The sequence below is a fragment of the Amblyomma mixtum genome, chromosome 5 (assembly GCF_055824585.1).
Source record: "Amblyomma mixtum isolate Tamu chromosome 5, ASM5582458v1, whole genome shotgun sequence".
Lineage (NCBI taxonomy): Eukaryota > Metazoa > Arthropoda > Arachnida > Ixodida > Ixodidae > Amblyomma > Amblyomma mixtum.
The window spans coordinates 1321879-1335317 of NC_143016.1; the positions used below are offsets into that span (position 1 = coordinate 1321879).

The 13439-nt window shown below is 50.2% G+C and overlaps 1 protein-coding gene across 4 annotated transcripts in view; it reads left to right on the forward strand.

The window, feature by feature from the left end:
- The window catches only part of nolo (ADAMTS-like no long nerve cord), a 294779-nt gene that overhangs the window by 223612 nt on the left and 57728 nt on the right, over window positions 1–13439 (forward strand). For all 4 annotated transcript variants that reach the window (XM_089542963.1, XM_089542960.1, XM_089542961.1 and 1 more), the window contains exon 2: window positions 12344–12430. In XM_089542963.1, the coding sequence (XP_089399089.1) occupies window positions 12374–12430 (57 nt within the window). In that variant the 5' untranslated portion in view covers window positions 12344–12373. The remainder of the gene's footprint in view (window positions 1–12343; window positions 12431–13439) is intronic.

The window sequence follows — 13439 nt, forward strand, 5'->3', positions numbered from 1 at the left end:
GCAAGCGGTAATTACCGACGGAAGAGCGCGAAAGTCGTTCTTTACATTTCGCATTTTCCGTGTCGAACAAAATAGTCCTACTCACGCAACGGCGTTTTCCTCCTTGACCGCATCACTTGCCAAGGCTCCTAGATGTCTGCGAACGACAACTTGAGCCCCGCCCAGGCGTGGCACGGGAGCAGCGGCTCGCCGGACGAACGAACAGCCGTTGGGGAGCATCCATTCTTTTTGCGACGGCATTGCACGCGCAGCCTTCCATCTAGTCTGCGCGCGCTTTGCACAGCCGCGGCGGCTCTTGATGGTTAACCGCTCTCTGGTTCGAGGTAATGAGGCAATTCCCAGAACGGCGTCTTGCTTTGCTTCGAAAAGCTGGAGATTGGGGGAGAAAGAAGCTCGTCGGATTCCGTTATGGCGTCTCGCTGACAAGTACGCGGTCGTCCGCATAACTAAGCCGAACACTGGTGCTTTCCTTAGCGTTACTACCCAGATACAGACCGTGAATATTGCCTTCGCATCGTGCACCCGTGCGGCAAATGACGATGGCGCTGAAGCATTTTAAAATATTCAGCTGTTTTGCTTGCGATACGTGCATAAGGACCACTGTAATGACGTTGCGACTTTGCTTGAAAACTATGCGGTTATGGTTCCAAGAGAGGCTGTTGATGCCTGTGCAAGACAACTGCGACTATATATACGTGGGGGGGGGATGCTGAATCGTGAATTGCGCAATGAGTTCGATAGCCATTTGTTCATGCACAGCGCAGGTCTCGACTCGCAGTCGTGGCTGTGGCAAGGCTCACACGCGTGTCGTTCACATTCGCTTGAATATACACAATCATTCACTGACCTTTATTCGCGGAAAAGACGAAGGATAGTGTGATTCTTCAGTAGGATAGGATAGGATAACTTTATTTGGCTCTAGCACAAGTGTTTTTTTTTTTTTTTATATGGTCAGATGAGTCCATCCGCAACGGTCGGTTGCCCCTATTCCAGGGCTCCGCTGGATGGTGCCGTCAGCTGAGCTCGCCGTATCAAACCGATCTGGTCATCGCGGCAGTCGCTGGAGAGCAGACCCTCCCATTGCTCCACACTTGGGTTTTGTATAACTGGGACGATGTCGACTTTTTGACATGCCCATGTGATGTGATACAGTGTAGGTTTTTCAAGGCACCACGGACAATTGTGTGCGTAAAGTGTGGGGTGAATTTTACTTAGTGTGTTTAGATTTGGATATGACCCCGTTTGAAGTTGTCTCCATGTGACAGCCTCTTCTTTGTTTAAAGATTTGTGCGGTGGTGGGTACCGCATCCTGCTGCCTTTGTAGTTGTAAAATATTTCAGACTTCAGACAGGGGAGAGGAGACCTCCTTTCTCAGCCCTCTCCATTAACTCCGCCCCTGTCCAGAATGGCATATAAAACTCCTTGCAAGCGGTGGTCTCCTGAAAGAAAAAAAATGAAGTAAAAAGAAATGAGGTATGAAATAAAAAAAGCGAACAAGAGAAGAACAGAACGGCTCTGCGTGTAAATCGCAAGTGCGAAAGTCGAAACAACGAAAGAGAAAGCTCGAAGGGAACGAAAAGAGAAGGAAGGCGCCTTTTAACGGCCTCTTCCAGCGAGTCGCACATGACCCAGGAACGAGCAGCGGGGAGCGCGGAAACCGCCATCCTTTGACGGTGCCTCTGGCCAAACAATACCTTGGCAGCACGAGCTTGACCTTGGGGGGCAGGAGGGCAGCACGCCGCGGAAACATGCCGGGCGCCGCTCTTTAACCTTCCCCCGCAATCCCTTTTTACCTCCTTTCTTACCTGCGCCACTTGTAGCTTGTAGTGGTACACGGGCCCCACAGCGCGGAACACATTCCTTTTCTTCAGCCGCATTCTTGAGACGGCCCTCACCTCTTCTCCGCGGGCGCATTTTTGGTAGTGTAGCGAGCGCGGACGAGCAGTGTGTCAGGCGCTGGTGTACGCTGAAGATCCCCCCCCCCCCCCCCCCCCCCCCCACGCACACACACACACAAAAGGGGGAGGGGTCTCCAAGAGAGACGAGCATGCCCATCGCCCATCGTGTACTTCGCTTTGAGTCCACCGGACCAGCCACACCTCGGGTCGACTTGCTATGAGTGGACGAAGTGCAGGATGTACCATGTGTAGTCTGGCGCAGCAGCACCGTCGAGAGTTTGTACAGTGGACGCCCGCGTATTAGGTTACGATGGTCGCCTGCATGGTTCTATAAGAACATGGAAGTGAAAAGATGTGGCGGCTTTACTGTGTACTGCGCTCGTCGCTGACGACTTCATTTTATTCCATTTTACCCATGTTCATGCTAGTGTACCCTCCTCTATCTCATCCTCCTCCTCCTCATCATCATCATCATCATCGTCGTCGTCATCATCATCATTATTCCAGCCAAGTCCACAGCAATTTAAAGTCCTCTCCCATTGGTCTTAAAAAAAAAAAAAAAACTCGCCTGCATCAGCTGCGGTCACCCTTTCTTCCTAAACATCCTAACCTCATCCGTTCCCGTGACGTGTCTGTCACATCCTGCAGCGTTCTTGTTCTCTTGCAATCCATTCCAGTCCCCTAAGAGACCATCACTGATCTGCCAGCACCATTATATGCCCTGCCCATATCCATTTCCTCTTCTTGAGAGTGTATACAAAACTGGAATCGCATCTGTGCTGTCGTCCGAAGTGTGTCCCTCGACCTGCGGCGCGTCACAATCTGCGCACAGCTCCCCATGGCGGCGGGCCAGATGGCGCCTCACGCACGCATGCAAATTAGTTGGCTCGCGCCTCTCTGTTGCATCGTAACGGCGTCTACGATGCATCGGCGGGCGTGTACGCGGTATGCACGATTCTGCCGCGCCTCGCTTCCCATGTCCCGAAGAGAGCGCGAGGCGAACGCCGCCGGCTTCGCGAGAGCGTCTCGGCGGAGGCGGCCGCGTGGATAATGTGCGCTAATTGCGGCACGACTTCGCCCTCGCATGAGAAAAGAATAAGAGAGCGGGGGAGGGGGGGGGACGATCTAGTTCATAAACCTCGTGCGTCTGCGAAGGTGTCACGCGTTGTATTAAGGTGCCAGGTGCCGAAGCGTGTCAAATTTTGTGAGGCACTTAATTGTTCGCGTACAAAGGGCGGCTTAGACTATAAGAAAGGCATTGGCGGCCATTGCTCGCTGAGACTGCCGGAAGTGTTCCTTGTTTGGTGAAAACTCATCTCAAGAATTCGGCTTCACTCAGCGGAGTAGGTTGCCTATGGCATGCAAGCTATTGTGCACGCAAGCCGCTTGCCAGCACTTGTTCAGTGAGTCAGTTCGCCACCGGCTTGCGCCAATTTTTTTTTCCTTTTTTGCCGGATATACGGTTTCCTCCTAAAGTGCTCGTTAATCGGTCTTGTTCATGTACGGAGGACATGAACCCTGCCACACGACTCGCCATCTGGAACAGAGGAGATGAATTTTAAAATTTGCGAATACAAGCCCTAAATCTGCACCTCCCGCACCAGCTGGTTTCCTACAGCATAGCTTACGTACTTATCCAAGCCAGGGGCACAAGGCTCTTGCTGCCGCACAGCGCCCTGAGCGTTAATGGAGATTTAAACTCTGCCCTAATGAACCCTTTTAACGCGATTGCGTTATAGGCTCCGTTCCCCAGAAAATCCGGTGTCGGCGTTGGCGTCGTGAGCGAAGAATCACGGACATGGCTTTAGCAGGTGATTCGCAGAGAGCAACCTGGAAGGCAAGTAGGCCACCTCGGTGGCGTGGGCTTGTGGCGTCATCACAATGTGCCCACCGGATAGTGAGTAAACTGCCCACCATGTCAGGTGACAGTTAAAGTAATGATTGGTTACTCGGGAAGCGCAACCTGATGACCACAAGGACCACCACTGGGAGCACCTACCGTCGCAGGGCACTGGCGCATCGCTTAACCGCTGCATCACTGCGCAAGAATGGGTATGAGAATTTCCAGGGATCTATGAATGTATAAAGTAGAGAATGACCTTCTGCATATAAGTTGGAATTAACCCATTACGCTCCCCTCTAACTTTTATGCATGCAGATACCGGGTGCTCGTGTGCACTGTGACAAAGGGAGAAGCTCATCTCAAGGCGGATTCGCAAGCCAGTGTGATTATAATCTTGCGCACGAGGCATGACCTATTGAAGTGTGCGCGTATTTAAAGGATCGTTGAGACCCGACTGACATATTCCACACCGCGGGCAAAGCAGTGCAAAGGCACGAGGAAATTCAGTGACTGGTGACACCTAAAAAGTGCATTTTGCGTTGCGACCCGCATCAGTGTTGGCCAAGGATGCGGCTCGGATTTTCGACGTTCCCAGACAGGTTTACCGGAGAAGATCAAATAACTCCCGGGGATTCGAATGACTATTAGTGCGGACCCCCAAGGTGTAGAGAACATTCACAATGAGGTTCTGGATAAGGAGACAGACAGAGCCAAGTCACAGATTCTTTAAGTGGACTGAAGGCGGTAACGAGAATAACACTCGACGGGTGACATCAAACACAGGAACCAGTTTTGGAAACAAGCTTGGTCCTCGCGAGAATCAAGTAGCACTCGGCAATACAAAACTGCGGACGCAGTTACGGTTACGGTTCGTGGACGCGATTAATTGAGGATTTTCAAGGCGCACCTTGTTTAGGCTTTCGCCTGACGAAGCAGGCATATCAGTATTTGCACTGTTTCCGACACTTGTAGCCTTCCTGTCAATTTCAATTTCTCATGTTCTCAGTGGTGAGAAAGATGAGCCATGCGCTACGTCATCGTTATTAATGTCATCGCGCGAGCAGTGCCATCTGAAGATGCAAAGCTGACCGAGCTTTTCATGCTCCCCTTGGCATTTGCTGGCACGTGACACGGAGACTAGCAAAATCTCTGCACTGCACGCGTAAATATAGTTGGTTTTCGCCGCAGATTCGTATGCATGAAAGTAGGGCAGCGACAACATTTGGGCAGGTGCCTTCTAGACGTTTTGCGAAACGTTCTGTAACGCCCGTGCCTCCAAGTTTATTACTTTATGCGTCTATATGTTTATTTTGTCGGTTTAATTACTTTTGTTATTTTTCTAGTTCCCTAAGAATGATATTTAGTAGCATAGAAATCCCTGCCTGTACCTCGTAGACAACATTGAAACAATAGTTCACATTCCAATCGTATTTTCTTTTTTGTTTCGCCAAGAATTCTCGGCCTCCGGCGGAAAATTACGTTTCCCAAGGCCTCGAGCTGAGCGGATATTAGAACCAGAATTTGAAATGCGAAAAAAAAAGTGTTTCCAGTTTTATTTTTCCTGCTGTTTGGACTGGAACGTGACAACGCCAGTGATCCATGCGACTGCAACGGGGTAGCGTTGTTCGTTTGCCGCCTGCTGCGCAGAAATCATGCGCACCCATGGTTGCCGGCTGCGTCGCTTCCCAGGCGGATTTCAGCGGCGCGAGGGCTTCGGCGAGTCTCTATACTTCTTTCAAAGCTGCGCAACGCGTGAAACGATTATTTTCCCATCTTTATCTGTGGTTGTCTTTCCGCGAACGGGCTCTCTTCGTTCTCGCTTCTCGCGTTACAACCCAATCTCTTTCCAGAGAGCGGCGAGGTGGTTCGTTTTCATTTTTACACCGGTCCGAAGTGACGTTAATGGGTTTGTTGGCGCATGCAAGGGCTTATCCGTGACGCACATTCAATCTGCGATGGATCTTCGGCGAGAGAAAGTATAAAAAATAAATGTTTAAACTGAAAGTGGAGGAGACGTGTTTTACGACATTTTTGCAACCGTACATGTTCAGCCGTATAAGGTGTTATAGCCGTCTACGCGTAGACACATTACACGCGTACGCGAATACTCATAAATTAATGCATGAAAAGTAGAGAGGCGTTTGTTTGTCTTTCACGCGTGTTTAATTGAATCTTCGCACATCCCCCCCCCCCCCCCCCCCCCCCCCGCCACGGAAAGAAAAACAGTAAACAAGAGAAAGGCGTGGCGGTCGGTGTTTCGAACAAAACACGCAGTGAGTTGCAAGCTTTACTTAATCAGGACCGTGTTGTGTGTGCGAGCAACTAACTACACATGCGCAGACCGTGGGAAAGACACCACTGCGTGTCAACGTCACAGACGGCACTGGAAGTTATTCGAATGCAGTCGTAAAATAAGGAAGTTGCCGAGACACGTGTAGTTAAACAGAGGAGCTATTGTTGTTCGGTGGGCAGATGCGTTGTTTGACGAAGGGATACAACGTTTCACCGTTTGCTTTCCGACGAGATAAAAGTAAAGTTAATAAACGACAGGAACGCCGTGCACGTTCGATGCAGCGAAAGGGTTTTCGTTCGCTCTGTTAGATAAATACGCGCCGTATTGGAAATAGCGCGTTTGAAAATTTAACGAGGTATTAACGACGCCGCTCATTGCAAACCTTTCTGCGCGCTTTTGTTTTGCCATGTATTTTAAAATTCTTTATCGGCTTCGGCGATTATACTCGTAAGCGCTGCTTCCGCTCTTCCTGCGGACTCCTTTCTGCCCGGCTGTAAAACGAACGCGCTCGTAAACGATTTTCGCCGCCGACTAAAAAGCATATGCAGTGCGAATGATTTTTATTATTTTTGATATTGTTTTTCACTATTTATCGGCCAGGCAGCGGCAGAAAAAAGAAGTAACCAGAACTGTGCGAAGCTCTTCTGCAAGCTGCCGTGGGCGGCGCGGCGAATGTGGAATTTGCGCAAAAATGTCCGGGAATTAACACCGGCGCGTACAGTGCAGGGTGTTCTGTTTCCGCTTCCTAGAGCTGTGCCGATGTCTCTGCGTAAGCTTCGCATCTCTCTCTCTCTCTCGCGTTAGTTTTCAGTGCTCTGTGCGCAATAGAACGGTTATTTTTATGTTCATTTCTTATTCCTCAAAAAATTCTAGTGCCCCGTTATAATCTTCCCCTACGTACCGGTCTGTTTGGGCTCTAAGCCGCCTTCATGCTGTGAACATCGACGAGGATGTAATCCTTCCTCTTCTATTTTTTTCGCCCTTAATTCCTTATATTTTAGATGGCGCGTTCCTCCTCAGAATCTACTGGATTGCGTTTTGATTCTGTTGCGCGCACTCGCCGCTAGGGTGTACAAACAGAAAAGCAAAGTGCGAATGAAGCCCAGTCATCCGCACGGTTCGATAGGGTTTTGTTCGGCCTTGTGAGCGGCTTGTACAGCAGCGGTCTACACCAGACCTGTGTTCTGCGGGTTGGGGGCCGCTCTTTTGAGGGGCTTAGAAAGGAAATGAACCGAATGAAGCGCTCCTTCTTGTAGCTTTCGCAATGAGGCCACTTGAGCGAAACGCGCTTTCTTGTTGCGTATAGTTACAGGTAAAAACTTTACGAACTGAATCTGACAGCAAAACGCTTATGACGCGTAATTTCGGACTTATTGTTCCCGTTTGTTAAGATGAGAAGAGCAAGTCGTGGTGTTCGTTTGTACAGTGACGTCCGGGTAATCGGCGTTTTTCATTTTCCTGTGCTGCCACCTCGCGTACAACGCTGGAAGCTCACTGGAAGGGTACTGCGCGCCCAACCCGGCCGGACGGAGTGCCGCTGGAGCACGTTTTGTTGGAAATTTAGTGCACTGCACGGGCTCGGGCCGGCCCAAAAGCCCGGGCCATGGTTTGTTTCGCCGGGCCTGGGCCGGGCCCGGGCCTGAAGTTGCGGGCCCGGGCCGGGCTCGGGCTTAAAGCTGCGGACCCGAGTCAGGCTTCGGTCCGTACAGAAACGGCTGGTGTCCGACTATTCACTCACTGTTGCACAGTGAAGTACACAACTGCGGCATTGGAGCAGCGACACGGATGAGCTATGGGCCATGGTACGCGCTGAGAAAAAAACTAAGCTTTATTCATTGACTTATCTATTTCCTTATTTCCACGCAGCGGGGGCTTAGTGGTCAAGGCGCTTGATTACTGAGCCGGGGAAGCATGGTTTGCTCCTAACCTCGGCGGCCGCATTTATATTTAGGCGGCAAGCATGACAGCCATGTATTTTGTAGTATCATTGCTCGTTGAAGAAATTCAGGTGGTTGAAATGATCCGGAACCCTCTGCTTCGGTGTCTCTCACAGCCTGACTCCCCTTGGGCCCTTAAGCACCAAAAACATAGCTTTTATTTTATAGCTATATTTTTCTCATGTGGTAAAATGCTAAAACTAAAGCGCGTTTGGTTTTCTTTTTGAACAGCTGACCGGAACTTCTCGTAAATGCAATAGCCACAAAATCTCGTGAGAGTTTGTAAATCTCATCTGATAAGTCTATCCCTCCTCGCTTCTTCATCCTGATTGTCATGACAAGTGTTATCACGCGGTTCGCGCGTTATCTTCTGCTCCACCAATAAGAGTAAAATTCAACCAGTCTCAATTGGCAATTGATGGTTCGTCATCCCAAAACATGCTTATGCACTAATAAATTCAAGGAGAGGGCTGAGTAGGGCTGGTTGGTTCATGTTGAATGGTACGGCAAAACAGCGCTGACGGACGGGACGGAAGAAGATGAGACAAACACATGCGCTGAACTAACAACCAAATGGTTTATTGCGAAAGAGGGGTGCAATATAAAGCATAGAAGGGAAAACTGCGGTGTAAACATGACAAGGCATACATTCCGGATATCATCAATGATTAAGAAAAGCGATCTCCTGTGGGAATAGAGCCACCGATGGTTGGCTTACACATGAGTTGCCTAATGTGTGAATGTGAAAGGCCTCCGATATCAGGCGTGAGGTGTGATCTCTATACTTGGCGATGATAGTGGTTTGGTCTAAAAACGCCTCACATTTGTCGCAATCTGCGAAATGAATGACCATGTTATTTCGGCGTGACTTGTTTTCTATGTCTTTCGCGTGTTCGCGTAGCCGATCATTGACGCACCGTCCGGTCTCCGCTAGTGTATCGCTGATAGTGTACCGCTACAGCGATACACTATCATCGCCAAGTATAGAGATCACACCTCACGCCTGATATCGGAGGCCTTTCACATTCACACATTAGGCAACTCATGTGTAAGCCTACCTTCGGTGGCTCTATTCCCACAGGAGATCGCTTTTCTTAATCATTGATGATATCCGGAATGTATGCCTTGTCATGTTTACACCGCAGTTTTCCCTTCTATGCTTTATATTGCACCCCTCTTTCGCAATAAACCATTTGGTTGTTAGTCCAGCGCATGTGTTTGTCCCATCTTCTTCCGTCCCGTCCGTCAGCGCTGTTTTGCCGTACCATTCAACACTAATAAAATGCATTCGGGAAGAACATATTGGTTTGGTTTATGGGGTTTAACGTCCCAAAGCGACTAAGGCTATGAGAGACGCCGTAGTGGAGGGCTCCGGAAATTTCGACCACCTGGGGTTCTTTAACGTGCACTGACATCGCACAGTACACGGGCCTCGAATTTCTCCTCCAAAGAAATTCAGCCGCCACGGCCGGGATCGAACCCGCGTCTTTCGGGACAGCAGCCGAGCACCATAGCCACTGAGCCACCGCGGCGGCGGAAGAACATATTAGTTTAGGACGCTTATAGTCTTCAAAACACACACCGTGAAATACTCAAGACTTTCAGCTTTTCGTTTCTGCTGAAAGGCGATCAGTTCGGCTATGAGTTCAGCCTCTGAGATCGCGTCCACTAAAAAAATGTCATCCCACTGCTTGCTAGGCAGCTTGGTTTAGACATCCGGGCGGCAAAATATAACTGATTGAAATCATGGGGGGATGCAAAGTAGTCTACTGCGCGCGTATGCAGCCCTTTTTGTTTGGCTCTCGGAACTCCCCGAATTTATCATTGCGCACCTACACAAGTCAAGTCAAGTCAACACGAGATCACTGTCCAAAAGACGGGCCTGCCGAGCACAAGTCTTAATCACTTCCTTCTGGGTTAAAAAGAACCTACCTTCTGCAAGCCAAACTGTGGTTTCAGAACCTTTGACGGCCAGTTTCTTATCGGTCCAGTAGCAGTCTACTTGCTCAGAGTGAGCGGTATACCTCAAGCGTTACTGTGAAACGGGCCGGGCCGGGCCCGGGCTGGGCCTCACTCTGGGATTCACGGGCCGGGCCGGGCTCGCTACAGCGATAATTTAGCGGGCCTGGGCCGGGCCCGGGCTTGAAGCCGCGGGCCTGGGCCGGGCTCGGGCTTCAGGTCGCGGGCCCGGGCCGGGCTTGGGCCTCAGATTGAGGCCCGTGCAGTGCTCTAGTTGGAATCTGTCGACGATGGCGTGACCTGGGCAGCGCCTGGTATCTGGAGGATTTCTACGGCTGACTGATGGCGGGGTGCAAAGTCCGAGGCAGGCTGCCGTGCCCACCGAAGAGCAAATTCTTCAGTATCTGCCATCATCCGGCATGCGATGCGATCGCCAGCTAAGCAAGGGCCGCCGCTTCAAAGATGAAGGCTACATTCGGAACGTAATGTTCAATGAAATATCCCCGATCATTTCGCATTTATTGGCGGCAGTGCTGTTTAGCTTTATCAAACCGTGTCGCAGCCTAGTTTCATGGAGGCCGATCTGCATACAGTCGCGATACTGAATGTGCAAACTCATATGTGCTTGCTGGTGCGCGATTCCAATTTGCAGTGTGTTAATGTAGAACAGATGAAATGGCCACATTTTTGCCTCGAGTGTCCGCTACTTTTTCTTCCGTTCCACCGTCTGCCCGTCCGTAGGGATCCGTACGGATGTGCGCGCTGCAGAACTTTTGGAGTTAACTTAAATATACCCCATTCAGTTTTTGCCCTACCGGGATACAAACCTAAAGTCATTTTTGGTGACGAACTGGAAGCGTGTGAGGCTAGCGCCGCAGTGCACCTCTGCTTGTTTCTTGAAAAACAGTTGCCTGCGATGAGCGCACGCCATGGTACTGATACGTGGACTTAAACGTCTGACATATGAGCTGCGTGGAACGCTTCAGTGGAGGGCTCCGTATTAATATATGCGACTTGGACTTATTTCACGTGCATTGACATACACAGCACACTATTGCTTTTGTATTTCGCCTCCACTGAAATGCGGCTGTCGTGGTCTGGATCGAAACCGCGATCTTGAGATCAGCGACTGGAAGTCTGGGTGCCGCGCTGACATCCGAGGCCTTCCTGCCCATGAATAAAAGATTTCGTGATAGACTGCACACGCATTTAACCACAGTACCTCGTCCGTACCTGTCACAAAGTGATTCCCGCCCAGTCTTGACGTGCTTGACGTTGCCCATGGGCGGCCACGATCGTCGAGCCGGCGGACTGCTTTTATCCACGCTTCGCGTCGAAGGCGGTCCCGAGAAGCATTCGGAAAACGAAAACATCCGACTTGGCTTCCCTTTACATATTGGGCATTGCAGCCGTATGCAACACATGTCGTAGGCATCGCAAACGCTCGTGCTGAACGCCCGACGGCTGCAGCAACGCACCCCGCGTAGGAAGCCGGTTTGTTTACACTTTCAGTATGTTTTGCGACACCGCCGCCAGGGGATGGGCGCATGCGCAGTCGCGTCGTGAAAAAGGCGGATTGGAACTCGTTTAACTCGAACTTCCGGTTCATTCGAACTAGCGCTTTGATCCCGTCTTCATCAAGTGCGTTGATAAAGGTCCCGTTAATTCTAATACTGCATAATCCGAACAAGTTTTCGGTCCTCTTGGAATCGGAATGATCATGATTCGATTTCTTCTAAGTTTTTCTCGTCGCTCAAGTGACGACAATGAGGCCGCCTTGCGTTTGCCTTCTCTTCTGGGGGCAGACTACACTCCGTGAAAGGGGGCTCTCAAATGGGGCGGCAAATAGAAGTTTTCTCTCTCTCTCAAATGCACTGTCAACTGTTCAAATACACGCGGTCATGGTATAGGAGCTCGCGCGGATCGTCAAATGCCCTTTTGACATGTGGGTCACAGGACTTTCAATACGTACAGTGTATGTGTCACGCACTTATGTCTTGTGTTTGAAATGCGGACAATAGGAAGGCTGTGTGATAGATTTATTCGTTCACTTTTTAAACTGCTCACAATTTTCGCCCGTCGTATGTAATATTTCTGTCAGGCTTGAATCAGAAATCTAAGTCCTGCAGTGCGCCGACCGTTGTAGCTTGTACACATACACCCCACGTTATTTACCCCTTGAGGCCATCGAGTCGTCTCCGTCAAATAAAGCTTCTTCTTCATCTTGGTCATCTTCAACATCGCAATCGCTGCCACCAACGCCATCGACAACATCTCGTACCCCCTTGCAAGCCATCATAAATGCTAGAATGATTATCTGTGTTAATCCAAGTTGTTGAATTGATTTATCAGTCCGTAAATCATTCATTGTTAGAGTGAATATTAATTGCTTCACTTCTTTCACCTGCCGCAGGTGGTTTTCTGGTCCTGCAGCCTAGCGCATATGGAAGCATCACCAAGCCCCGAGGACGAAGACTTCAGCACTGATTCCAGTATTGCGGTGAGCGACCACTTGCATAAGGCGGAATTAATTAGTGCTTGCTCGAACCACGCAACCGGCCCGGCTGGGAACGACTGTGGAGTTAAAAGAGTGTCATCCAACTCGTTCACGTGTAATCTTCGGGTTCGAATATTGAAAACAGACAAAGCAATAAGACACATTCGTTTAGTGCCCGCACCAACGGGAGGTCACCAGCTATGGACTGATGTAAACGCCTCAAGGTCAGTTGTCGGACTTGCTTGGCCCACCACTGCGACGTGACATAGCCATGGCGATACATCAAGGCAAGTGACAGGCTCTGAATGCCGTGGGAACGTTGTGGAACTCGACCTCTCAGGCCGCCTACACAGGGATCATAAGAATGTCGTAGGTCCTTGTAATTAACACGACTTCAGCAGATGTTACGGGACACCGTCAGGAAAAAGGAAAGAAGAGTAGAGTTCGCGGAGCTTCCAGTCCTTGGTAAGCAGGACGTCATAGTCCTCACAGCCCGAGCACGGCTTCTCAAATTATGTGACGTTTTGCTGCAGACCTAGAGATCTTTTCAAAAAGAGATCGATGGGCACCGCCATATTGGACACTGGGCTGTGCTCGTAGAACAGGAAAGAGTTTAGGATTAAGCTCCACCACGGCCCACCAAAAAAACCGGTTGCTCCTAGGGTCGTGAGAAGATCTGTAGTTGGTCGCAGAAGTGGTGTTTCGCCAGAGGGGAAATGCAAAACCATCTCCGTGTACTAAGAGACCTCAGCTTCTGCTCGCGTTTGGCAATCCCGCAAGGTCGACAATAATGAATTTCCTTGCGCCGCCTCATGTAAGCTTCATGCCCAGAAAACAAACAGCTAGCTGATATGCCAGGTCCGCGGGGAAGAACACCCTCGCCTCTCGTATCGTGCACCTCTCCCGGTAACCCTCACATCGCGTGAAGCCGGATTTATGGCTGCAAAATACTGTTAGCCAATTCTTTATAGGAAGTCGCCCTGACACTGCCGTTTTACGGCGCTCGAGATTT